We start from the raw sequence: 27,269 nt of genomic DNA, 5'->3' as shown, positions 1-27,269 counted from the left end.
TTTCCCTCCTTAAACCTCCCGCTGTTACTTCCATCTCATTGGTCTTTTGACTTCTGTTTTCTTGAGCTGCAGTAATCTGAAACAATGGCGGTTGAGAAATACGAAATTGCCAAAGATGTAACTGAAGTAAGTTATCTTCATTGTAAGGTCAAATTATAATCCTGTCTTCTTTACGGGTTCGGTTCTTTCGTTTGCTTAGGATCTATTTGTCATGTTTATTTGCCCAGTTGATTGGTAAAACTCCATTAGTATATCTCAACAACGTTCTGGATGGTTGCGTTGCCCGTATTGCTGCTAAACTTGAGGGGATGGAGCCATGCTCCAGTGTCAAAGACAGGTATAATTAACTCCTTATCATTTATGCTTCCTTTTTTTTCTTGACTTCTGACTCGTCCCTATTTTTCGCTTTGTTTATTTTTGTAAAAGTATTATTTCCTTTGAATTTCTTGCTTCGAATTTTTGCTGGGTTCTGATCATTGTGGCCTGAAATGCAGGATTGGCTATAGCATGATTGCTGATGCAGAAGCCAAAGGCCTCATCACACCTGGGGAGGTTAGTAAGAACAATTCTGAATGCTATATAATTTGATTAATATTCTTTGAATCATAGCTACGCCATTTTGCAAGTGCATGTATTGGTGACTTTGGTGCCGTTATTGTGAAAATACCAGCATAACTTGTATCCTCAAGTGATATATTTGTTAATTTTTCATGCTAGTGTGAAGAAAGAAAGATTGTGAGGTTAATTATTTGGTGGAGTTTTTATGCTGTTGAAATTCCCATTGATTTTGATGGGGCTTCACAACTATTGCTGCAGAGTGTTCTAATTGAGCCTACAAGTGGAAATACTGGCATAGGACTGGCCTTCATGGCTGCTGCCAAGGGTTACAAGCTCATCATCACAATGCCTGCATCAATGAGTAACGAAAGAAGAATAATTCTCCGTGCTTTTGGAGCTGAGTTGGTTCTCACTAATCCTGCTAAAGGCATGAAAGGGGCTGTCCAGAAGGCTGAGGAGATCAAGGCGAAGACACCCAATGCTTATATCCTCCAGCAGTTTGAAAACCCTTCTAATCCAAAGGTATTTGCTCTACCATTACTTTGATAAGTCATTGATTGACATTATTATCTGATACGTGCCATTATTTAAGTAGGTTCATTATGAGACTACTGGACCTGAGATATGGAAAGGTTCTGGAGGGAAAGTTGATGCCCTTGTATCTGGGATAGGAACTGGTGGAACCATTACAGGTGCTGGGAAATACCTAAAAGAGCAGAATCCTAACATTAAGGTATGCTTGGCCTTGGATTCTTACGTTGAATCACAATAAAGTTTTTTTCGTGACTATTCTTAGAACAGAATTTAAGCGTATCTGCTTTATTTTTATTTTTTTTCTTACTGTCAAGGTTTTCTTTGTTTTCATGTAGCTATATGGAGTGGAACCAGTTGAAAGCCCCATTTTATCTGGAGGAAAACCTGGTGAGTTTTTTAAAAATTTAATGCGACTCATATGCTTGATGTTTCACGCTCCTTGCACGTGCTGCTTTTCAATTTTCCTACACAATCTACTATATAGGCTAAACAGATCAATCATTTATGAAATTTGGACCACAAGGTTTTTAACATGACTGCATTAATGAGTGGAATGCGAAATGAAAACATTTCTATGGTAATATGCATGTTGGTTCATCTGATGATTCCTTCTTGGAGCTTTAATCTTGGAACAACCACTGTCATGTTATGCAAACAGTTTCTGATTTCCCTTTAGCAAAAATACTGTCTAGGACATTTTACTTGGTGAGCTTGCTTTCCATAGATCCAAATAATTCTAGTTTATTTTTGTATTACCGTAGTAATTAAAGTAAGGAGGACCCCTTTTTTATATATAGGTTATTGCTAGCTTACTGATTCATGCATGCATTTATGTCAAGGTCCCCATAAGATCCAAGGAATAGGTGCTGGGTTTGCCCAGGGGTTTTGGATGTCAATATCGTTGATGAAGTTGTTCAAGTAAGCCTAAAATGTTCTTGATTACTCGTATTTTTATATTAGTACTCCAGCAATTATCATTTCATGAATTTGATTCATCACATATTATTCTGCACTTTCCCCAACAAATTGTTGCCAGATTATATTGGCTGGTTTCAAGCTTGCTTTAAATCATCTCATGAACTGGTGAATAACATGTCAGATTACAATATAGAGAATGAAATGTCTCCTTAGAGAAATGCAATGATTTGATGTGCAGATACGAATGATAGCTCTGTTTTGCATGTCTGCACAGATTTTTGACAGTTTTTTTATTGTCCCAGACTGTTCCCCAACTAATTTATGCGATTTTGCAGATATCAATTGATGAAGCAGTTGAAACTGCAAAGCTTCTTGCATTGAAAGAAGGTTTGCTAGTAAGTTCTCAACCTGTAGAGTCTGCTACTGTTACTTCTATGATGCGCTCTTAGACTGTCTTATAAAATATCTGTTATACATTGTATATAACTTGCCGTCGCTGCAATTCTGTCCTTTACATCACACTGATTGTGGGAAATTCTTTCAGGTTGGAATATCATCGGGCGCTGCTGCAGCTGCTGCAATTAAGATTGCAAAGAGGCCAGAGAATGCTGGAAAACTCATTGTTGTAAGTCAGATTATAGCGCCCCAACATTTGTATGAAATTGTAAAGCTATAATATTAGTTGGCTTACATGAAGCATTACGTTCTGCCTCTACAAACTGACTTCCTAACACTGTTAGGGCTAATGGTGTTCCCTCCCTTAGTCAAGCTATGCTTCTCCTTCCCCACGGTTCTTTTTGTAGCCTTTTAAATGACAGCTGGGGTGTGGAATGTCAAGATTGTATAAAATGGGATAGCCAATTTTGTTTGTGTGATTTGAATATTCTATGGTTGTGTCGGGGTGGGAATGGGAAATAAGAACAAGATAATCTGTTAGCTTTCTGCAGTTTCCGATTCGTTCAGCCATTAATCATTTTTTGTTTTTGTTTTGTGCAGGTGGTCTTTCCCAGCTTTGGAGAGAGATATCTGTCCTCTGTTCTGTTTGACTCTGTGAAGCGAGAGGCGGAGAGCATGAAATTTGAAGCTTGAGCGTTCCAGATTTTTCAGATTGGAGAAGAGAGGTTATAAGAAAAACATGATTTCCCTTTTTGGACAGCATTTGGATTTCCCTACACTTTGTAATAAGAGAAAATCGAGTGATGGATGTCTGCGCATCTGATTCCAAACCCCCATGCTGTGTTTCTTTCACCATAAATAAGCAATCATATCTTGTCATTTACTTCCGATTTATTGACCCATTTTCTCATGTGTCTTTCCGATTTAGGACGCGAACAACGCAGCGTTGCCATTTAGTTTAACAGTGAAAAATGGTCCAAATGGACGGGAAAATGTTGCTCACTTGCCATGACAAATCACCTCTACCGGCATGCTACCATTGTTTTGCTTATGAACAATGAAATCCAATGTCAAACTTCAAACACGATTCTCAAGTCAAAATTGGAACGATAGAATCTTTGTGATGCACTATTTCGTTGTTCAACTAAATGAAAATCAAAAGCCATTGAATATATATATTTTACATAAAAAACAAACCACGAAAAAATCTACAGCTCTAAAATTGCCAGGTGATAGATAACTCAAGTGATCTGATCTCCCTCCAACGCAAACCAAAACCCATGGTCAAAGATCTCTGCCATTTGTCCAAGTCTCAGCTTCTTATTCTAATGCTATCTTGTTTTGTTTGTTTTTTAGCTAAAGAAATCTTGAAGGCCTCTACCAGCAAAAACCCGATCGGACAACTCGGCCAAAACGGCGTTAACAGTGAGTAAAACGACACTAGACCCAGCAATGACTCCAATGACGACACCTGTAGTTCCCAAGACCTTACCAAAAGCAGGCCACTCTATCTCTTGAATCTCCTCCGCTACTCCACTCCAAAAATTCCCTTCCTCTTTGCTCTTCCTCTCCATCATCGCCTTCTTTATCTCCGCTCCCAACTCTCCAGTCACCGAAGACTCTGGTTCTGATTCCATTCCCGGTTTCTCGACTGCCTCGGATTCCGTGCTCTCCTTTTCAACTGCCTTGATTGCAAAACAACCCCGGCGCTCTTTTGTTTTTGAGTGCGTGATGATGAGTATTTTAGGGTGGGATTGGAAGATGTTGAAACTGAGAGGTGGAGGTTTGAATTGTAATGTAGGATTCGAATGGGTGGGTTTTGATGGGGGTTGTGTGAGTGGGAGTTTGATTGAGAGAGAAGAGAGTGCCATTTCTCTATGGTGTTTCACTCGCAGATGTTTTTGGTTTTGGGTGGATACTGGATAAGAAACGAAGGAAAGTTGTAGCGTTCAGAGAGGGTTGTTTGGGCTGGGCTTAGCCATGGGAGGCCCATATTGTTTTCATGGTTTGCGAATTGCGGACTGTGATATACGTCCTCCAACCAGTTACTCGTGTTATATATATATATATAACATAGACTATTAAATTAATGATTCTTACATGTAAATCTCATTTTAAAAATTAAGATAATGATTCAACTTATTTTATTATTAGAGTTTTTCTTATCTTGATATTTAGTATTGTACTAGATAGATAGGTGACCCATGTTATACCGCATATCGGGTTAAGTTTTTTCTAATATAAAAAAAGAATGTTCAGGTGATGATATTTTTTTAACTAAATGAGAAAAATCTAGGACCTAAATCATTGATTTGAATGGATTCAATAAACTCAGTTAATTTAATAATATAATTAAAAAAAAAAGCAAACAGCAATACAAAAACAATTTGTCAATATCATGAAAAAATACCCTCTAGGTATTTTTAAAACATCTCAACAATCATATTTGATAAAAAAATAAAAATTAAATGAAAATGAGATAGCCTTGTAAAGAAAAAAAATGCTATGAAGCTTAGTTACTAACAAATAAACATTGGAGGATGAACTAAAAATAATAATTTAAAATAGAATAAAAAACATGACTCAAGTCAGCATGCTAAATTCATAGTCCGCTCATGAGACACGTAAGAAATTAAATGAAATAATGGAGGTCAACTCTCAAGCAAACTAAATAATAAAAGACGAAACTTAAAAAAATCAATTTAAAAGAAAATGTTAGGAAAAAGCTCGAGTCAATCTAGGTCAACTTGACTAATTTGTGACCTTGAGATATGAGATTAAGATGACCACACAAAAAGAAGAGCACCGAATAATCTAATGCCAAAATCAATTTCTTTTTTTTAAAAAAAGAAACCTAGGATCAAAGTTACATTGAGCTAATTTTTGAAACCTTGACTTAGGTTATGAAATTTAGATTACCTCATAGAAGACAAACCTGAAAAAATCCACCAGGCAAAATCCCTAGTCATCCAAAATTAAAAAACAAAACAAATAGCGATCAAGAGAATGAGGATTGGATATAAAAATTGAATGAAATAAAAATCAAGGAGAAGGATTAAAAACAAAAATAAAATTATCAATGAAAAAATAAGGATAAAATTGAATACAAAAATTAAATGAAATAAAATGTCGAGAGATGAGATTGAATCAAAAATCAAGAAAAAGATTAAAAACAAAAAAAAACAACAGAAATCAAAAGAATGAGGACAAAATTAGATATAAAAATAAAATGAAATAAATTATCGATGGATGAAATTACAAAAAATAAAATCAACCTCGAAAAGATCTTAAAAGCAAAACAAATAGTAATAAAAAAAACAAAAATCAAAATTGATATAAATACAAATTAACATGAAACATTTGGTCTTTGGAAGGGCTGGTGTGAAATTTGAGACTAGGAGATAAGAGGAAGAAAAGGTCATTTGAGCCTAATAGTTGTTGCGTTATGCACATGCTCCTGCCCAATAGAAAGGGAACGATGCAGCACTTTCAACATTGTCACTAAACATTATGTTTGATTGTCGATGTACCCCAAAAGGCACGAGCATCTCCTACTCGTTGACACTCATGCACCAACCATTTTTAATTTCTTAATTATACTTTTACTTGTTAAAAAACTGAATTATTACTTATTTAAATTAATTATAACTAAAAAAAATGTAACAAAATAAAAAAAATGCCCATAGACATAAGTTTTATTGTTCTTTAACTTCAAAAGACAATACAATCATTTTAATATACAATTAAAGCGATAAAAGATCAAAAGCATATTGTACCCAGGTTTATTTTTTATTTTTTATTTTTTAAAGATATTTAAATTATTTCACCGTATAATTAAAAAATAAAAAGATTGAACTGTCTTCCATCTATGGAAAAGATAAATTTGCTTTTAATAACAAGTAAAACAATTTTGTTTAGAAAAAAAATAAAATGATAATTTTAACTGGTGAAAAATAAAATTACAAGCTTTTTAGTAACTGTAATGTCACGGAAACAATCTTCATCATTATTTACAAACAATCGCAAACACAGTAAATCATAACAACCACAATTTAAAAAACCTTGATTTTAACTTTATTTCCTCGTACTGGTTTTAAAACTGTTTAAAAAAGACATTAATCCAACTATGCTAGACGTCAGGTTGATACTTGTCCAAACCCCCGAATGCCAACTTGATCATCCTGCGAATACGATCAATAAAGGGAGCAAGCTTCTTTGCAAATGCGTCTGTGGATACAAACAAGAACAGGACTGCCTGCACAAGCCAAGACTACAGGAAATGTTATGATGATCATCAAACTACTCTCATTCCCAAGACACAATTAATGCCATGGAACTGGAGCACAGATAACAAAAACTTACAGAACTTCTCAAGCCATAATATAATACAAGCAGCAAAATCTAAAGGAAGCAAACAAATTTGACAGAATCATTCTCACATTTTTTCACGAGGCTCTCTCTCTCTCTCTCTCTCTCTCTTGATTCTTGGATTTGAAATCTTGGCTGCTTCACCTCTGTCGCGTCTCTAGTACTGGTACTGTAGCGGGGAGTGGTTGCTGGGGCAGTGGCACGCAGGTTCTGACGTGCCACCAGAATTTTGATTGGCTAAAAAGCGAAGATCTCTAGGTCCAGGAAATCAGGTTGGAGTTGATTGAGATGAACTGACAACCATATCAATCGGACATCAATACCAGTTCTCCTTGCATTATTATTATTCAATTATTCATGTCAATGCCACACGAAAAGAAAAGGGTTAAGATAAGATACATGCATGCGTGGGTGATTCGAAGCATAAGTATTCAACGTTATTTTTAAAGATTTTTTTATTTTTAAATATATTAAAATAATATATTTTTTATTTTTTAAAAGTTCATTTTATATATCACCCCATCAAAATAATCTAAAATTATAAAAAATAATTTTAAATAAAAAATTTAATTTTTAAAAACACGTGGAGAACCACAACAAAGTTGAGTCCATTTATTTTTGTATTTTTGAAAAAATTAATTTTTGTATTTTTTTCTTTGTTTTTATATTATTTTAATATATTAATATTAAAAATAAAATTTTAAAAATAATTATTACTACAGTATCAATCGGCTCTAATAAGTAGCAAAACAAAAACAGTAAAAAAACTATAATATAAGTACGTATCAATCGGCTCTAATCATCAATGGAGCTAATTAAATACTGATTAATAAAAGGTTATATCTTCTCACACAATATTTTAACAGCGTATTTGGGCTAATTTCCGTACTTCATAGACTATATTAGTCTTTTTATACATTTCAATGATAAAAAAAGATCCTTCCTACATGGCTAGTTTCAATTATATCTGATGTTGAATAATTAATAAACAAATACGTGTTTGTTTAAAAGGTATAACATGCTCATGAAAAAAGCATGTATCATATGTTTTCTGTAAGGGGTGCATGTAACTCCCAAACAAATACTACTCTTTTACTGTAAATCACGCAAATCATACTAAGTTATTTCCTGGTTTTCTTTTCCTTTTCTTTCATGACAGTTTTTTTTATTCGGGTTAGGTTTTTTTGACAAATTATATGATCAATGATTAAGGTCATATATAATTATCCTGCCAAAAGATTGATGTATGAAACAAAGACAATCTAATATATATATTGGATATATAAACTTTGTCTACAGCACACATTGTTTAAAACTTTAGCATTTTGGAGACCGTCCTTGCATGACTTTGCTCCTGCTCCTCGTCCATGTTGGTGTCTGTAATTTGTTGAAAAGTTAAAAAGAAAATCCCAGACAACGTTCAGATTCTCTGGGTCAGTTTTTAAATTTGGCCCTACTTGTTTTAAATGCGACAAATAACCAATCTTTGCATCTCTTTGATTGTCCTTCCTCGTCTTTTTTCATGTCCTAATGGAAAATCAGAAATCAATCAAGGCCGTCCAATTGTTACCTCGTTAGCGTACACAATTGATTTTATAACACTTTTAATTGGTGTGGATTTCTGATATACTACTCTTATGTCCCACGTACCAATTAATTAATGCCATAACTGATTAGCCCTAAAGAGCGAGATATAATAATGGGAGCACTCAAGGACAAATGGTCTGGTGTTAAACTTGCCTAAACCGACCAACTTTACGGTAAGAACACTTAATTAATCAAACATATGATAGAAGAAAACATTTCACTAGTTCTTTTGTGCTAGTATCCCTCGTTCCTTTTTATCGAAAATAGTTAGCATTTCTTTGGATCCTCTTTCTTTGTCTCCCCTTGTGTACTACTGTACAAAATGAGAACAAAACTAGCTCTCAATCCCTGTAATATTCTTAATACCATGCCTCCTTTGCTCTCTTTTATATATGCACAAGTATGGGGGCTCGCACTGCACTTTTTTCATGGGGACTGATTCGAGTTTGACAGTCCAAATTTTGGACCGCGTCAGTTCTATTAAAAATCAAGCTGATAAGCCTTTTATTTCTTGTTTTTGTCTCTATCAATATCATGTGTTGATAGATTTGAGCATGCATAAACAGCTAACTTGGATAGAAAGAACTGTGCCAACCTATCTCTGTATAAAATGGTGTTTTGCTTCAAAATCGTTAAAATTAAAATCTTGCTAAATTAATGTAGTGCCGTTAAATTAATGTAGTGCTAATATAAAGATCATCCCGCGAAATCTACAGGATTATAGCAGCTTCTCAAGTGTAATTGGCTTGAGTACTAACATTTTGGTACTGGAAACAGTATTGTTCACAGTTGCAATTCTCCAGATGTTAATTATTTTTCTATTTTGTGGTGCTAATTAAGCTGTTAATCATGTCGCTGAGATTTCACATCCTATTGTAAAGTAGAAAGTTAATTATGTATTGTTGTAATTATATATATAAATAAACTGAACTTAAGCTTAGCTAAGCTCGATTTATTAAAACATATAAGCTGACTCAATTATATATGTTTAGATATAATAAGCTTGTTTAAAAGCTTGCAAATGAGCTGATTTGTAAGCTTCTGAAAATTAAAAAAAAAAAAAGAGTTTGTATAAGATTTGATAAATTAATTAATTTAATATGTAAACAAAAATATTCTTCTTGTAAAATGAGATTTAATAAATAAATCTAGTAGTTGCGTGTGTGTGTTTTATTAAGGGATTAAGAAAAATATATAAAAATACATTATGTTTATAAAACTTTTTATGATATTGCAATGTGTTTGCATGTCAAAACTTAAAATCTAGCTTATTTATAAGGACATTGAAAAATCAAACAAGCCGAGTTTTAAATAAACTTGAGCCAAGTCTGAGCCTAAAAAAATTGAACATCATGTTTTAGGTTCTTTGTGAAAACGAATCAAGTTTGAACTTTACTAAAATTAGATAAATTGTTGTAGTGGATGCTGAGCTCGGCTCGGTTTATTTGCAGCGCTACTCGTAAATATAAGATATTTGACAATTACGATGGCAGCACTCACAAATTCGATGGCCGGGCATGTATAATATACACCCACGCACGTGCCTAAAGGTTCATTTCTTGGCAAAGGCCCCTATGAACTAGGCTCCTAGTGAGGGTACTTGCAAAGCTCAGATCCCCAAAATGTTAATTATATTAATCAGCTCCTTGTTGTTGATGCTGATGCTGGTTCAGCACCCGCAGGACCACAGCAAAAACCAAGGCGAATATATAAACGAACTCTAGCTGCCTGCCGCCATGCATCGCCAAATTTCCCAGCCAATCAAACATCCGTCCAAAGTATGAACTCTTAACAAGAAAAGAAAACACACAAAACTTTGCATAAAACCAACACAACCCTTAAAAATTAAAACATGCATCGAGACATTAACATCCCACGCGAATTCCTTGGTTTCCAAACTTATTATAATGTACTTTACCCCCATTGCAAATGACCTTAACTGTCTTCATGCATGAAAACATCCCTTTTCAGTACCAGATACAAGTGATTCCACGAAACAACGAAAAAACGTGCCTCCTCTAACATGCATCACGAATGCCCTTTCTTTTTACATAACAAAACAAAATTTAAAAGATGTTCATCATTGACATCACACCAAGAAACGTGAAACCTTATGTCACCGACGAAGGCCGTCGGGTTCCCGTTGTGTGTCGGATTCCTGCGAGGGCGAAGACAATAAGCAAACTACTATGTCAGCAAAAGCACTAATGATAAACTTGTGAGTGTGTTTAGGATTTAATTTAAGATAGCAAGAGAGCAACTCATGCAAGTAGTCCCATTTAGTCCTAACGTCCCTTAGCTCTCTTGCTTCAATCATCTCTTGCATTGAATGTTTAAAATCCGTATAAGGATCTGGTGAATACTTTTTAATCGCAACACCTCCACTGACTGGTGTCTGGGGCTCTGGCAAGGACTCAATGATGGAGTTGGAGCGGCCAGGGGAGGAGAAGAAGAGACGTTGGGAGGCAAGAATGGTGGCAAAATCAAGATTTGATTCGGTGTCTGAGTCGGAGTAAGAGGAGGAGAAGGAGTTGGTGGAGGGAGTACTGAGGGATTTGGAGGTGGGTGCTGAGGAGAGGTCGTAGGGGGAGTTGAAGTTCTTGATAATAATTGATGTGGTGGGGGAGATGAGGGTAGTGGGTGATGGTAATGGATCCCTATACTCCTGCAACTGATCTGAGGGCAATGGATGTGAGGATGGGGTTATGGTGGGTAGGCATTTGAGAATGTTCTTCCAGAAGATGGTGGGCATTTCTCCTCTTGATGGAATCAGACTGAGAGAGATTATGATGTGTTTACTGTGGCAATGGGAATGAAAAGGAAGGAAGGTTGAATGGTAGGGATTTTATTTGGTCGGAGAGCTACTGTGCAAGGCGCGGAGGAGTGAGCGAAGTAACATTTATTTATGTTTTCTACTCGGTCCCATCCATACAATTTTTTTATTCCAAGCTTCTGTATCTAGGCTTATACACAAGGGGACACCTTGAAGAAAATATTGTGTAGGGTTAATGTAGATTTCAGTGGTGTCTTGCGCATGCCTAAAGCAGAAAATCTTATGAGATGCGGGGTATACGAAGTATTTAATAGTGCAATAATAATTATTTTTTAAAATATTTTATTATTTAAATTATATCAAAATAATATTTTATTTTTATTTTTTAAAAATATTTTTCAAACCCGGGCACCCATATTTTAAAAAAAAAAAACTTCAAAAGACATCACCACATGCACATGTTTCCTCAGAGTTCTTATGGTATATAGTGTCGTACGTACCCTGTTCAACATGATCAGCGCCTCATTTATATCTTTTTTGGGACAACAAACATATAGCACAAACCTCTCATCTAAATAATTGACAGTCCCCGCCAGTGCAAGCAAAATATTTACCTTATATATGGTTAATTCTCTAACACATTTAAAGAAAAAAAAAAAACAAGTGCAAGGCGACTCTTGATATAACCTAGCTCTGATGACAAGGGAAAAAAATCAGAAGGAAAAAGGAGAGAAATACTTAATGAAATTTATCTTTTCTGATGATAAAATTCAAATATTGACCAAAGACCTGAGCAATAAGAATGCTTACAGCCCTCACTAATTTATTTTTAATTTCCTACGCACACAATTAGAGAACTCAAAATGCCTTTTTTATACCTGTGTTTCTACGTTCCATTAACACAACAAGATCCTTACAATATTAATTTGGCACTGGCACAACCAACCTTGGAGAGTCTTATATTATATGTGTAATGGAGAAGACAAGAACCACGAAGTTAAAGGACACCCGGCTCATCCTAGCCCTACACGGACACTTGGTTTGATCAATTACCAACAGTATCGGTATCCGAATGCAGGAATCGTATACCGTACGTGGTACTCATCGATTCAAAGCATACATTTCCGAATTCCTACCGAGTACACTGACCAAATAGCTGTCTACCCGGCGCTATCCCGCCGCGACCAGATTAAAAATTTGTTTAGCATGAAAAAAAAATGTTGTTCATTCGAAGCAAATATATTATAAGAAAGGGGGATCCGCATAGTAGGTCAATGACCCGATTAAGCCAAATATGTTGTATTAGTTTTAATAAAATAATTAAAAAAAAAGACAATGACAACAATGTGAGAACAATCTAAAAAATGGAAAACGGGGTGGCTAAATTCTGAGCAAACTAAACAAATAAGGAAACAACTGTAGAGGAAAAAGAACAAAACAAATCAGGCTAGGCGTACTCTTGATCCTTATGCTTGGTACATTTAAAAAGAGGTTTCTTGAGCGGGCCAATTCTTTCTTGAACGAAGATGAAAAAAAATTTAAAAAACAAAAACTCAAATTACACACATACACACATAACCTATAACCTTAAATATGAGATATTGATATATAAAAATTAATAAAGTTAAATTCTCAAATAACATAGTGATGGATTATGAAATAAATTAAAAAAAATTGAGTAAAAAAAACTGGAGTCAACTCATGCTAATCTTTAAAACCTGTCACTCGGGTTGATAAGGTCGGGATTAGTCCATAGAAAACAAACATGAAAAAAATGATGATGAAATCAAATCCCTCATTGTGAAAAAATATCAAGGGACAACATTTAAAAAAAAACAATAAAAGCAAAAATGAAAAAAAAAACAAATAGAAATCAAAGGAATAAGGTTAAAAATTGTAACACGAATAGAATAAAATAAAATATTAAGGGATAAAATTAAAAAAAATAATCAAAAAGGAATCAAGGATAAAATAAAAAGAAACTAGAACAATGAGGATCAAATTAAAAAAAAAAATCAAGTATGAGGGATGCAGTTGAAAAAAAATGATTCAAGACAAAATAATTAAAAATTAAAAGAATGAGGAGTAAATTGGAAGATAAATAGACTCAAAGGATAAAATTAAAAAAAAATCAAAAAATAATTAAGGATAAAATAAAAATAAATCAAAACAATGAAGGTCAAATTCTAAAAAATTGAATTGAGTCAAATATGAGGGCTACAATTAAAAAAAATAATTTAAAATAAAATAATCAGCATAAGAGAAAATAGATTCAAATGATGAAAGTAAAGTTTGGCAAAAAATAAAAGAGGAAAAAGTGAGAGGAAAAGAAAAAAATCAATTGGAGACCAACCATAGCTCTACTGTTAACATGCATTCGACCACTATGAAGAGAATAATCAAACCTTTTTAATGTTGTCGTGGAAGGTGGGGTATGAACACCGTCACACATTTCACACATCGATCAAATGGTATAGATGGAGATAACATGCCTCCAGATGAATCTAATTAGCCTGACAATTTTTTATTTCAATAATGTTAGATTTTTGCTGAAAGACATAAAAAATCTAGTTTATCGGAAAAATAACAAAAAAAATCTATATGAAAATACAAAAAATATCGTTAAAGCAAAGCTAAAAGAAATCTCATGCAAAGGTCAGTCAAGTATTTTCACTGTACAGTAAAAAAATGAAAAGCCCATAAAACCCTTAGAATGATTCTATTAAAACTTTGATTTTAAGCGTAATTCATTTATTACACTGTTTCCAAAAAAAAAAACAAATCAAAAAACCCTTAATGAATCTTATAAAAACTATTTTGTAACATGAAAAATATTATTTTATCCCCAATCAAAGCTTTAGAAATAAAAAAAAAACAAAGGGAATTTTACTATAAAAATTCACTATAAACTATATCTATTGTTAAAATAAAGGGAATTAATTCGGGGGTACTTACCAATCCCCATATTCAAAAGATCGGAACTCATGAATTTGGGATTCCGAACTTAAATCATAGTTAAAATTCCACTCTTAAGCTGTCGAGGTATATACCCTTCCTTGTTAAAAACGATCGATGATAAGAATTCACAGCCTCGAGTTCAATTGTGAATTGCCCCATGAGAGCATTGAACAATATGATGATAAGTTGCCACCGTGGATTTTTTTGAAAATTAGAACAGTTTAACCCAAAAAAAATCTAGCAAACACCGTATGCTAAAAAAAATAAATAAAAATAATACAGTTTTAATAAGGCACTGTTAGAAACAACTTTTATTAAAAAATCCAAACCGCACGCATTTCTGTGTCTGCCTGTCTGCTGTATTTGCAAAGGGCAGCTATGGGTTCTCTTCTCAGTTGCTAGAAAGATATACGGTGCTCATATTGTGCGGCTATGGTTTAAATAAAAAATAGGATTTATGAGAAAAACACTTAGATAGAAATGCTCAGATTGCAAAATTATTTGATTACGGGTGCGTTATCGAATGAAAAAATATTCGATAATTTAAGGATATGCAAAGTGCTTGAAAATATCTTAGTAATTGTGCGTGGAATTTGAAGATATTAACTCATTTTCTCTCTTAAAATCAAGAAAAAAAACATACTTTTAATGATTTACTCAAACTTAAATTTTTACCGTAATTTAAAGTGTGCTCACAGCTTCTTCCCATAACCCAACAAATTCTGAAGTTGAAGTTGCGGATTGGAAACCTGATCAAAAAGCTTTTGCAAAAAGCAAGACTTGATTCGATGAAGTGTTTGGTATTGCTTTTGCAATTGTGTTTTAAAAAGTGTGCTTTACTTGATTTGAAAAAAATATTAAATTAAATTTTTTTACTAGTTTTCAGAAGCAATCCAGAAAGGCTGTCGCTAATGGATATATGTCAATGATCACCCATCTCATGGCAATGCCGTGGTTCAAGCTAATGACTGCAACGAGTGCTTCACGAGATGAACAGTGCTCAATATAAGAACTCTTGATAAACTTGGAAGCCTAACCATGCCAATCCCCACTATTATATGCCCAACTAACGTTCTAGAAATTCCCTTTTGCCAGTGGAGTGGCTAAACAGACAACTCACCTGTCCTTTTTACGGTAATGGCATTTCAATGCTATGGGATCATCCTTTTCCTTTGAAGAAACAGCAACATATAAAAGATGCAAAAAATCCGATCAGCTATACCATTTCTGCTCCACAAGACCACATGGTAATGTATAATGCTACCTCCATACTATCGCTATCCAATTTTGATGATTTTGTTTTTGAAGGAAGGAAAACTAGAAAAGATCCAGAACTCCAGGAATACATGATCATAAGAGTCATGAGTAACTGCATACAAATAAGGGGTTTTTATTACATTTTATTTTAATTTTATGTTTCCCCTTACAGGCTTACAGCCCTATAAACATTTATCCATACTCACAGGTAGAGAGAAACCCTATTCATCACGACTCGCAACTTCCAATCCATTACCTGCACCATTACCAGAAAGATAAAGCAAATGTCTTTTACACAACTGATCTTCAAACCAAACATCAAACCCAGAAAAAGGGTTACAAAAGCTCACCATATGGATCAGAAGAAGACCTGCCTGATTGGCCGATTAGGTACAGACCTCTGAAACGTTTTTATTCCCTTGTCCTGCAATTACCACAGTATTTAGCTTCAATTTACTTAAAAGAAATGTAGAAGACAATACTTAAACTGAACATAATCGTTTAAATGCCACTAATTCATAGTGAAATTTGCTGCTAAAACGCAGAAAAATGCTTCAAATTCAACACTTTCTTTGATTCCCAAGACTTCAATAATCATTCAAAATGAACATAATCATATTAAACAACAAAAAAAAGAACGAAGGGGATGATTCGTGATACCTTGAGAGATTGGACAAAGGAGTCAAAATTAGAGACAGAGAAGCAGACATGATGTCCTCTAGGGAGATGGGTAGGATCAAGAACCGGTGAAGCGGCACTGTAGGGTCCTTCAGGAAGCTGGGTATCTGGGCTCCTTTCGATTAAGTGGATAACGAAATATGGAGAGACCTTAAGCCATATAACTTTGAACTCGAACTTAGGGCTCTCTATCTCCTCAAAACCAAATATCTCTTTGTAGAAATCGGCAAGCCTTTCTTATATCTGATGATTCTCGAGATATGTGGTTCAGGCACGCACCTTTTGCTGCTGCCATTTTTCTCTCCTTCTTTAGTTCCCGATATCAGGTAAAAGATTTTGAGCTTCTTCTATGCTGTGTAACATGTACAAGAGGCCTGAAGGGTACTGTGGGAGATGAGAAAACGACCTCGTTTGATTTACGTGGCTTAATGGGATACAGTAGTAACAGTACTACTACTAATGCTGTCCAATCTTGCCGTCTTCGAAATGACTGGTGAACTAGCGAGTTAATCGCTGTCATGTAATATTTTTTAAAAGAAAAGAGAGAGATCAGTAAATCACAATTCACAAGTGCGTTGGAATCCCACCATAAGTAGAGAAGCAAGGAATTAAAAGAGTTTGAGAGTAACCCTATTTGTGTAGTTGATGAACTAACAAGTCTCGCATCCAACCAAAAAGAAAATTGTCAATTCTAAAATGGCAGATGGTTGGTTGGAAAAGGAAAAATTTATGTAACTTGGTTACTGAAAATCAATCACCAAAATTATGAATCATTTAATATGGAAGTTTGAAATATAGTTACGAGTTTGCATTAAATAAGTAATTTTTTTTTAAGGATTCTATGTGAAAATTACCTAACCCGTCAAAAAATTGTTAATAAGTATAAAAATTATCACAAAAAATATCTGCATGAGCACTCACAGTCCCGAAATCTATTGTTATCTCTGCCAATAATCTCCCTCCCAACAAAGGCACTATGACAATAATCACATATCCTGAGATTTTTTGTGATTCTTATAGGTTAACTCCAGGAGGGATTGTCTAAGGACGAAGGCAAGGGCAATCTTCTCGCTGTGATACCCAACTGCTGTCATTCTCTTTTAACCAGCTGCCTGCATTTATGTCCTTAGCTTAACTAGCATCGCCTGAATCTCACTGTTCTTTTCCTGGGATGTATCCTTTGCCTGGAAGATATGGACTTTTTTCTTTACAGTAACCCAGCTACAACCTACCCCCTTCTTGATCCCAACATCCTTCATTTCTTTTCTCACAAGAGTGGCTTCCTCCCATCTGCATTTAGGTCCAAGATAATTGGATGACAAGCAAAAGGAGAATATAGACAAAGAAGAAAGCTGAAATTAAAAAACCAATTACCTAGAGCAGAAGAAAGAACACCATGGTGAACGAAGCATCTCTAGTATATTACGTGGAAGCAGACACTCGATTATTCATAAATTTGATGCGCTAACAAGCAGGACAGGGACCCTCACAATCCAGTCTAAAACAATCGCTACCAAAAAATATTGTCCAGGATACGGTGCAAGGGCTACTGGATTTTTGCTAAGACATATCCATAAGCTTGACTGGGAAGTTACTACCTTTTCAGATAATAAATGCAGTGACTACGAAAATCACAGCAGGTGATAGCATCATTTCTACCTGCAAGAATAGCATCATTCCAGGTCCTAATTCTGAAGGTCCAGACAAAGACAGTTTCCATAAGCAAGCATCATTCTAGAAATTGTTGGACGAATTGGCATTTTCTGTACAAATTCATAAGCAAGCTCCACCATTCCAACCCGCCATAACATGTCCACAGTACAAGCATAATGCTCAGCTCCCGATTCAATCATGTACCTGTTCCTCATTGACTAAAAAATCTAGATACCCAATTTAACTGCCCCTCCTCTGCTACAAGCTGATAACATAAAGATCAGTGTTACATAATTCAGCACCGCGTCAGGCTGTATTTCTTCAAACAATGTGATGGCCATGCAACATCCCCGTGATATGCATACCCGCTAATCATAACATTCCAGGAAACCAAATACCTTTCAAGCATCTCATGAAAGGCCTGCTCACAATCCTCACTACTTCCGCATTTTCCATACATGTCAACAGGGGCACTCCCAACAAAAACATCACCCTCCACGCATGCTTTCACTGCACGTGCATGAACTGACCTCCGCAATTCAAGTCCTGAAAGCCCTGCACATACGCTGATGACACTTGAAACCAATTAATCTGTCAGCTCAGTCCCTTCCCTTCTACCCATCAAAAACACCACGCAAGCCTTCTCCTTCGCATCATTCTGCTCACAAGCAGCACCATCGAACACCACGAAACTGAATTACTCCTCCCCGTCCCACTGAAAATATTTCAGCCAATCCAACTTCCTTACAGTTCCCATGAAAATGAAGGGTTCCATTGCAACCGACACATCCCCTTCAAACCCACTGCGAATCACAAACCCATGCAGCTGCCTCCCAAAGTCCAAATACCCCGCATCAGCACAAACATTCAAGAACGCACAAAATGTTATCGAATCGGGTTCTCCAACCACCCGGTGGAAATCAATAAACGTATCAATCGCTTTCCGAGGATTCCCATCAAGCACTGCATTAGAAAAGTATGCATTCCACGTAGCGATGTTTCTTTCAGCCATTTCGTCAAACAGGCGTTTCGCTTCAAATTTAAGCCCAGTTTTCGAATACATATCAAACGCGGTGCAGCCAACAAATTTATCGTTAATTTGGCCCAGCTTCACCGCAACCGCGTGAATCTGCTTCTCTGTGAAAGGCAAGCAAAGCGCAGCAGATGCTTTGAATGCACAGGGGAAAGTGAAAAGGATGTTTTCACGGCGCATTTTAGAGAAATAGAGCAGGCCGGAGGAGAACTAACAGTTTTCAACAGGGCCAGAAATGAGGGCGGTCCAGGTGGCGCTTTGGACAAAAATTAATGACTTGTTTACAAGTATACCGATCATAAAAACTAATAACTGATTTACAAGTATGCCGGTCATATTGAGCTGGTGATTTACTGGCCGTGTAAACTCAAAGCATTAACTTCGGATAAATCTTTCTTTTTACTTGGTTGTGTCCGAGAGAATTTTTACTTAGTTGTGTCCGAAAAAAATACTAAACAAATTGTTATTGTTTCTTCATATGCTATAAAGTAATGATGAAGCTATTTGACTAAGGCACTTCATTTCTGATTTTGTTTTTAAAGTTGCTGATTCAACAAAACCAAGTAAGAAATCAATGCAGCAATGCACTGCAATTTTCTTCTCTATAAATAATAAGAATGGAAATTCAAACAAGAATGTTAATATAAAGTATTTCATTGTAAAAGTGATAGAACATATGGTAATTATTGAGTATATTAGCACTAATTTACTGATTGCATATCCATAGATAAAGAATTATCAACAAAATAGCATTTGGGTTATGTGTGGATCATGTAGGTATAGCTAGCTAGTTTAATGTATAACTTCATTTTATTTTAATTGATTGTCGACAAAATTTTCTTATTATTTTTAAAGATTAATGTAACGTTATGTGTACGTAAAATATCGACTTGTTGACTCGAGATATAAATCAAGTAGGATTTATCTTGAACCATCCATATAGTTATCCAATCAAAACCAAATAATTTTGTAAATTAAACTATGACCCAATCAACTTTTTAAATTTTTTTTTGGTTTGTAACAATATTGTTATTGAAAAAAAATAAACAATGATAAACTCAAAAAATAAATGTTTATAAATACCATATAAAAATATCCCTCAAATATCCTTAAAATATCTTCATGATCATATTTCATAATGGAGCAAAAATAAATAAGAACATGATTATCTTTTGAAGGCAAAGTGAAAAAAAAATCAAAATTCAATTCTAAACATATCAAATATTGAATGATAAGATTAAATAATAAAACTTATATTTTAAAAAAGGCAAAGAAAAATCCCTCTCATATTAACATGCCAAATCTATTACCTGGTTGTGATACCGGAGCAACCTTGTTGAAAACATATTTACTAAAACCATGAAGCTTCATGATCAAACAACCAATCGTTGAAGGGTGGAACTGTAAAAAAATAATTATTTAAAAAAATAAAAAATACTCGAGTTAACATGTTAGGCCTGCGACGCATAATATAAGATTGTGATAACTTCATATAAATAAAAATAAAAATAAAGATGAAGATCAATTCCCAATCAATCAAATATTGAAAGATAAAATTAAAAAATAAATAAATAAGAACACAAAAAAGATTAAAGTTAATCCGGGTTAATTTTTAAAATTCATAACTCAAGTTATAAGTCTGAGTCTAACTTCATAAAAAGAATAACCAATAAAAAAAATCATAGACAAAACAAGAAGTGATAAAAAAACAAGGACAAAACTTATCATAAAAATAAAATAAAATAAAATATCGATGAATAAAATTAAAAACAAATACTTAATCAATAAAACAATCAAAGAAAAAGCAAATAGCAGTTAAAAAATAACAATTATGTATGATATAAAAATTAAATGAAATTAAATGTCAATAAATGAAATTAAAAGATAAAATATATTAAAAAATAATTTAAAATAAAAAAATAATAAAAAACAAAATTGATATAAAAATAAAAAAACCAAACATCTTTAATTTTGGTTGTACCAAAGAAATTTTTGATAAGAGATGAGAGAAAAAGAGGATGAAGAAGTAAAACATACTACTACCCCCTAACCACCTATTAAACACCTACATGTGGCCACACTGGAAGAAAGAACTTAGAGCGTGTTTGGTAGTGTGGTAGTGGTTGTTTTTTAAATAGCTTTTTGTGCCGAAATACATGCCAATAATTTTTTTTATTTTTTAAAAATTATTTTTGACATCAGCACATCAAAACGATCCAAAAAATATAAACCGCACTCAATTTTAATAAAAAAAAATTAAATTTTGGTCAAACACAGGTTCAACCGCAGAGCCAAACAAGCTCTTAATGCGACACTTTGGATGACATCAAGAATGACTAGGTTTGGCTATGGATGAGAATGCACGCACCGCTTGAACATGACGAGCCTCTTCACATGCTAGTAGATGTGCACCACGCACCAATCTGGTTGTCCTATCCATTTACCTAGTTTCTATATTTGTTTCAGTTTTATTCTTGGTCGCACAATACTTAATTATTTTATATCAATGTATTTTTATTTTATTTTGCCAAATCAAGTATCAATTGAGACTCATTCCGCCATAGCAAAAACTTCATATATATATATATATATATATGCAATTAAAACAAATTTGAGAGTCAATTTTTAAATAAAGTCAATGAAAATAGATTGTTTTTCTAAAAAACTAAGTAACCGGAAAAAAAACTTCTCCATTGACCATGCAAATCAACCATTGATATTAGTCAGAAAAAAAGAAATTGTATATTTGTCTAATTTTCAAATACGGTCACCGAAGTTTTAATGCATTGTTCTAATGAACACTCTGTAGATATATGTCTTTGTATGAATAATATTTTTCCACGGACAGTTAATTTTTATTAATTCCCGCTGTAATTATATACACTCACGCATTTAAGATTTCTTGGAACAAGAACAGCACAAAAAAAACAAGCAACCTTGTTATTGAAAAAGAAAGTCGCCACATTCGTAAGTGACATGCTGTTTTTTTTTTTCTTTTCCAAACAAAAACATGGAGTAAGCTTTTAATTCTGATAACTAGTTTCGTTCTAATCAACTAAACTAGTGCTAGATGTGCTTGTATGGTCATACACGACTTGGTTGCTGATAACCTGTTAACTAGTCCGGTTGGAGTAACATAAACAGTGGACTCTGTCTTCTTTACATCGTCGTCTGTCGAGTTAATGTTGGTCGTTTGGCAATAGCATATACCACGCGCCAATCATCACGTGAAATGACTACCAACAATAGGACCTTGTTATTTATTTATTTACAGAGAATACTGAGACAAGCACAATAGTTATCCTCATCCAGAAGGGTAGGAGTATTGACTTAGTTCTCCGCTGACTGACTTCCTAAAAAATATCCTCCTACCAGCCACATGCAAGAGCACGACCCAGCATCTTGCCCTTCTCTCTACCATCTTAGCTCACAGGAATCCCAATACAGAAAGCTGTGCTCGACTACTGGAAAGAGTGAGTGTTGCTTTAATTCGTGATTTTTTGTTGATGTTGCTGTCCTTGATATTCTGGTTCGATTTCAATTCTCTTTGTTTCGGTTTAATTTGGTTGCAGGTGAAAGAAAGAAAGTGTTTTTGGGTTTGCAAATTAATTCATGGCAGATCCGCTGCACTCTCCTTCCAGTAAACCTCATGATCATGGTCCACACACTGCATTTGGTTTGATTTTCGGTCCAGAGTATGTTTTTTTCTTCAATTTTGGTTTTCAATCCCTCTTTATTTTTGTTGCTAGATCCTGGCTCTTATTCTTCACATGTTCTGTGCGTCTGAATCGGGGGATCTAAAAAAAATTCATGATATTTTTTGTCAAAGGTCAATCGAGCAATACACAAAGCAAAATGTCCTCCAGATAAAAGTTTCTTCTTTACCCCGTTATTGAAGTAGGTATATAACTGAAAGATGGAAGGCGTTGCAAGTTTTCCAAATCACCCTTGAAATTTGTAAATTAAGGAGCCTTAAAAGTGTCCAGTAACAAATGTGAATTGATTTAACCCAAAAGAAGTTTATGGGCTATTGAATTTCTAAATTCCGCAATTGTAGGTGATATGTAAGGATGTAAATGTTCTAAAACTGTGTCTGAAAGACATTGATGGCTTCTATTTGCTTAACCTAGAGATGAATTAGTCATTTCCTTGCATTAGTTGATTCTTATGTTATGTTTGGATTTATTTCATTGTGATGACAGTTATGGCACGCCAGTCTCGACAAGCTCTCAGCAGAATGAGCAACAATTAATGGAGAATGATATCCCCCATGGAAGTACTGGTAGCATGCACCTGCTAGATGATAAAGATATTTTTGGTCAGCAGAATGAGGAATTTGTGGACAATGGTGTTCATCGTGAAAGTAATGGGGGTGGGCATCTAATGGATGAGCATAATTTCTTTGGTCAGCAGAACGAGCAATTTATGGAGAGTGATACCCCTAGTAAGAGTGATGGTGGAAGGATCACAATAGACGTGAACAGTTCTGTTAGGCTAGTTATGCCAGGTGAATCTGGTGAAGGTTTGCCATTTGCTCCGACAGATTGGCCAAATCCTGGTGATAACTGGGAATGGAGAGTAGGAAAGAGGATCAACTCTTCTGGCCACTTCCAGGACAGATTCATTTACCTTCCAAAAAGCCTTCAGGGGAAAAAGAAGCAGATGTTTGCTAGCAGGCCTGCACTTGAAAATTACATTCGATCTGCATTCCCAGGTGCAGATGTTGATGCATTTTTTGCATCGTTTACATGGAAGATACCGGCAAAAGTCCAGTCTCCAACAAAAGGTGCGTTTAAATGTTGTCACTGATGCTCTCTATTCTCTTTTATAGAAAAGAATTCTGTGGTAAGAGGGAAAGACTGTAAATTTACTAGAAATTATCAAAAGAATCACAAGGCATTCTCTCAAATGAAAAAAAATGGAAGAAGATGACTCAAAACAGTGAAGCATTTTAATTTGACTGAAAGTCATATGAGGAAGTTTCCATTACAGCTTCCAAAGAAAAACTCTATGTTATCATGTTCTTCTTTGTGTTGGAATTTAGATCATAATTTTCAGGTTTTCAAGTTTTTTCTCATGTCACTGCAATTCCTTAGCTTGTTCTTTGCTATTTGTTAGTGCTGGGACAAGAAAATACCAGAAGCATGTTCTTTTCTTCCATTGCAATACATGAAGCGCATTACTTATAATCTTTGAGTAGGATTGTTGATGTAATTGGGCTAGTCAATCCCTGTTACTTTGGATAATGTTTTGTTGAGCTACAGGGTTGCTTTGACCAGGTGGCTAAACTCTCGTCTTTGTTACAGTGGAAGCTGCGCCTCTCCCTCTTGAGAACCCTCTTGAAGATGAAACTTTGAAAGTTCAAGAAGGGAAAGTAGAAAATCCTCGTTATGGTCGGAGGCAAAGGAAGCAGATTTTACCCATGTTAGCAGAAGAAGCTGAAGAACAGAAACAAGAAAAGAAACAGAGAACTCCACGTTCCAGCCAGAGGAAAAGAAAAGAGGATGGGAAACAGGATGCACCTACATCAGCATCCACGTCAAAGCGAAAAGCTACGCGTTCTTCTAAAAGATCTGTGTCTCATACTGCTAATGGTGAAATTGTAATAACTGAGCCTGAACCTGTAGTTAATGTCATTCCAGAGGGTTTTGATAACTATCTCAGTTCTTTGGAAGATATTCTCACCCAACCTCTCTCTGAAACTCAAGTAGCATACTCTGCAGCCACTGAAGCTCCTCTTACCGAAAGTGATATGGCAAAAGCCAGAAGCAAGCTTTCTTCCCTTCTACTCATGGATTTTCCCTCTCTAGTCTCTTCCAGAAGCATTTCCAAACTCACAACTCTAGCATCCAAACTAAGGAAGGATCCCACTCTTAGTGCCGAACAACTTGTTAAGTTAAAATTGATAGAGGAAATCCCATCATTCAGCAAGGTTTTTCTTGAGAGTAGGCAAACAATAGAGCAAGTTTACAAGTTCTTTGGTACCCTTGAGGCAAACAAGGCGAAGGTCAGCTCTCTGAGGGATGAATATAATGAATTGAAGGAGAAAGCAGACCAGCTTCAGTCACAGGTTGATTCCAACTTACTGACTGTGCAGGAAATTGACAATCAAATTTTTCAACTTCAAACCTGGCGAGCAGAGCTCACTGATACAATTGAGAATAACAAGTCAGCAAAGGTCGAGGTGGCCTCTGCTCAAGGGATGGTGGCAAATTCAATTCCAAATGTTGTGCGCGATATTCAGGTTGCTAACTCCAAAATTCCAGAATGGGAGCTGAAAAGGGCAAACGCAGAAAAACGTGAAGCTGAAATTCTGGAAAAGTTTGCCCCTTTAAAAGGGTTTTCCTTGTAGGCAATGTCTTTTTTTCGTTTAGGTTGCCATGGGAGTCTAGGTAATGTCTTTAAGCGTACGTCTCCATATTGCAATGTTTATTGGCACTTGCCTAGAAACTTACTTGGGATCATGTAGGCTTTTAGCAGCTGTTGCCCTGCATGTCCTACTGTATTAGTTTGTTTCTTCACTTCACAATGCTGTAACAGTGACATCTATGGTCTGAAATAATAGGGTTTTATTGCTATGCGTTTCATTTTATAGAATGTTCTGATATCTGGCATGATGCATGGCATGCTGGGTGATGATATGATCACTTTTCATCCATTGAAGCTTTGTTTATTTTACAGGACATCATTTGCAGTGAGCACCGTTTTGATTAAAGATCTCTTTCTTCTAGCACGATATCTCTGCAAGTGCAGGGGACTATTGGCAAGTTTGGAACAGACAATAATGGTGCTCTTTGCAATTATTTTTCTTCCCCAAAATTGTTTGCTTTTTTTTTTTTTTTTTATAATTGACATCATACATGATACAACATGGTTCATTTATCTTGTAGGGTGAGTTTAGTTATGCAACCACGTTGTGTTTATTTAAAAAAATGGATTTTTTTTATTTTAAATTATTATTTTCTATGTTTTTAGGTTGTTTTAATATTAAAAATTATTTTTTTAAAAAAATTATTATTTTAATTTTTTTTAATTAAAAAACTTTTTAAAAAATATTTGTTATTATAATGTAAAACATTATCTTAATGTACAATTCTCTTGAATTATAAACATAAAAATTTACATGTTTTTTATTGTTTTTTTTATGTGATTCCATAAAACAAATTCAACCATACGGTTTTTTTTTAAAAAAAATTTAAAAATCAATTTTTATTATTGATTGTGTTAAAATATATATTTAGTTAAAATTGTTATTAAATAAAAATCAGTTCAAAGATATTTTGTTAAATTTGTTATTAAAAGTGTTGTTCATAATAAAATAATTAAAAAGAACAGTAATTTTGTAGTTTTAAATTATATTATTGTATATTAAATTATTAATACATTATCAACTAATATAATATTAAGATTTTATTGTTCTTATTTCATTAAACTAAGCTATAATCTCATCACAAATATAATTAATTCATGAAGATTTCTAGTATCTATGACTTTGCAAGCATGGAACTATATCGGTTGAAAAACCTGCTCTCCTGAGCTGACATTCGGGTCACTAGAGACTTAAAAGGTTGCTTGATTGTGTCAAAATAAAATAAATGAATAACACTGATATGCTCAGGGTATTGAAAAGTTTGTTAGTTTTGCGAAAGAAAGAAAAAATCCAAGAGTTAATTAATTTTTTAAAAAAATATACTATCCAAAAATTGCTATTCAAGAAGTTTGTTTGGCTATGAAACTTGATAAGCATCTTCATCCATGTATGCTGGCATGCTTTCCTAGCTATACTTCGTACAGTTTCCTTTCTATTATTCATCAATTTCTCTTTAATTTCCTCCCATTCTCTGTTTTCAACAGAGCGTGAAGCAGGGGATCCCAAAACAGAGTAACTCTAAAAAACAATCCGCATCATCTGAAGTAAAAGTAGCTTCTCCCCATGGAGAAACAAAATGTGTTGGTTCTAGAACACCATCTTTTGATAAACCAATAAGTAACCTAAACCAGTAGCAGCGTTGAAGGTTTTAACTTCAAAAATATTCAACCAAGCAGAGTTCAATGATGTAGAATGCTAAATGCTCAAGCTGGCAACAAAAGTGAATATTAGGTTAATAGATTTAAATTGCTACTGACAACAGTACATCAAAGAATGCATGGCTTTATCCATTATCCAGCTTACTATGACTGTAAAACCTGGAAAATGATCATCAATGTATACGAGCAATAAAAAAAAATAGATTAGCAACTAATGAGTTGCCAACATAGAAAGAGAACAAGGAACGAGAACGAGACCAATAAGGTGAAAGTCAAACAACCATTCAAGTGTCTGGTTTCATCAGCTCCAGGTCCCAAAACAAACTAAGAATGGAAGAAAGGAACTTCCAGTGGAAGAATATCAATCAGTTAAGAAGATATTTGACTTTTATCTTTCTTGTTGTGTTTCTTATTGAAGCTTGTATGATTTGAGAAGAATTAAAGGGCGTTTGAGCAAAAACTTGAGCAAAAGGATGGTGAGGGTTGTTCTGGTGTGTGTATTTTCAATGACTCTCTCTCTTTGTTTCC

At 34.5% G+C, this 27,269-nt stretch overlaps 3 protein-coding genes and 3 pseudogenes across 6 annotated transcripts; 2 read left to right on the top strand and 4 right to left on the bottom strand.

Moving 5' to 3' along the window:
- Nucleotides 1-3,294, top strand: LOC133704418 (cysteine synthase-like; annotated as a pseudogene).
- Nucleotides 3,295-3,551: 257 nt separating this feature from the next.
- Nucleotides 3,552-4,335, bottom strand: LOC133704420 (preprotein translocase subunit SECE1). Its single transcript, XM_062129233.1, has one exon. The coding sequence runs from the start codon at nt 4,275-4,277 to the stop codon at nt 3,759-3,761; it is 519 nt and encodes a 172-aa protein (XP_061985217.1). The 5' UTR covers nt 4,278-4,335; the 3' UTR covers nt 3,552-3,758.
- Nucleotides 4,336-10,008: 5,673 nt separating this feature from the next.
- Nucleotides 10,009-11,221, bottom strand: LOC133704237 (transcription repressor OFP12-like). Its single transcript, XM_062129014.1, has one exon. The coding sequence runs from the start codon at nt 11,111-11,113 to the stop codon at nt 10,478-10,480; it is 636 nt and encodes a 211-aa protein (XP_061984998.1). The 5' UTR covers nt 11,114-11,221; the 3' UTR covers nt 10,009-10,477.
- Nucleotides 11,222-15,427: 4,206 nt separating this feature from the next.
- On the bottom strand, nt 15,428-17,333 carry LOC133705040 (uncharacterized; annotated as a pseudogene).
- A 60-nt stretch (nt 17,334-17,393) lies between these two features.
- On the bottom strand, nt 17,394-19,156 carry LOC133705039 (pentatricopeptide repeat-containing protein At4g14850-like; annotated as a pseudogene).
- Nucleotides 19,157-22,006: 2,850 nt separating this feature from the next.
- LOC133705199 (uncharacterized) lies at nt 22,007-25,310 on the top strand. 4 transcript variants are annotated; one of them, XM_062130332.1, is made up of 4 exons: nt 22,007-22,186; nt 22,286-22,408; nt 22,916-23,499; nt 24,020-25,310. In XM_062130332.1, exons 2-4 carry the CDS (start codon nt 22,326-22,328, stop codon nt 25,063-25,065), a joined length of 1,713 nt encoding a protein of 570 aa, XP_061986316.1. In that variant the 5' UTR covers nt 22,007-22,186; nt 22,286-22,325; the 3' UTR covers nt 25,066-25,310. The 4 variants fall into 4 exon arrangements, with proteins under 4 accessions (XP_061986316.1, XP_061986318.1, XP_061986317.1 ...); XM_062130334.1 differs by having other exon boundaries at nt 22,008-22,186; nt 22,286-22,353; XM_062130333.1 differs by lacking the exon at nt 22,007-22,186 and having other exon boundaries at nt 22,286-22,389.
- The last annotated feature ends 1,959 nt before the right edge of the window (nt 25,311-27,269 follow it).

Source organism: Populus nigra, chromosome 10 (assembly GCF_951802175.1).
Source record: "Populus nigra chromosome 10, ddPopNigr1.1, whole genome shotgun sequence".
Taxonomy (NCBI): domain Eukaryota; kingdom Viridiplantae; phylum Streptophyta; class Magnoliopsida; order Malpighiales; family Salicaceae; genus Populus; species Populus nigra.
Note: the sequence above shows the minus strand (reverse complement) of the source record. Positions and strands in the feature narration are given on the sequence as shown.

Bases quoted from the DNA above. Each gene is read 5' to 3' on its own strand.
- LOC133705199 (XM_062130332.1), top strand. From the start codon at position 22,326: ATGGCAGATCCGCTGCACTCTCCTTCCAGTAAACCTCATGATCATGGT. The intron at 22,409-22,915 runs GTATGTTTTTTT...TTGTGATGACAG, and splicing joins GGTTTGATTTTCGGTCCAGA to TTATGGCACGCCAGTCTCGA. The intron at 23,500-24,019 runs GTGCGTTTAAAT...TCTTTGTTACAG, and splicing joins AGTCCAGTCTCCAACAAAAG to TGGAAGCTGCGCCTCTCCCT.
- LOC133704237 (XM_062129014.1), bottom strand. From the start codon at position 11,113: ATGCCCACCATCTTCTGGAAGAACATTCTCAAATGCCTACCCACCATA.
- LOC133704420 (XM_062129233.1), bottom strand. From the start codon at position 4,277: ATGGCACTCTCTTCTCTCTCAATCAAACTCCCACTCACACAACCCCCA.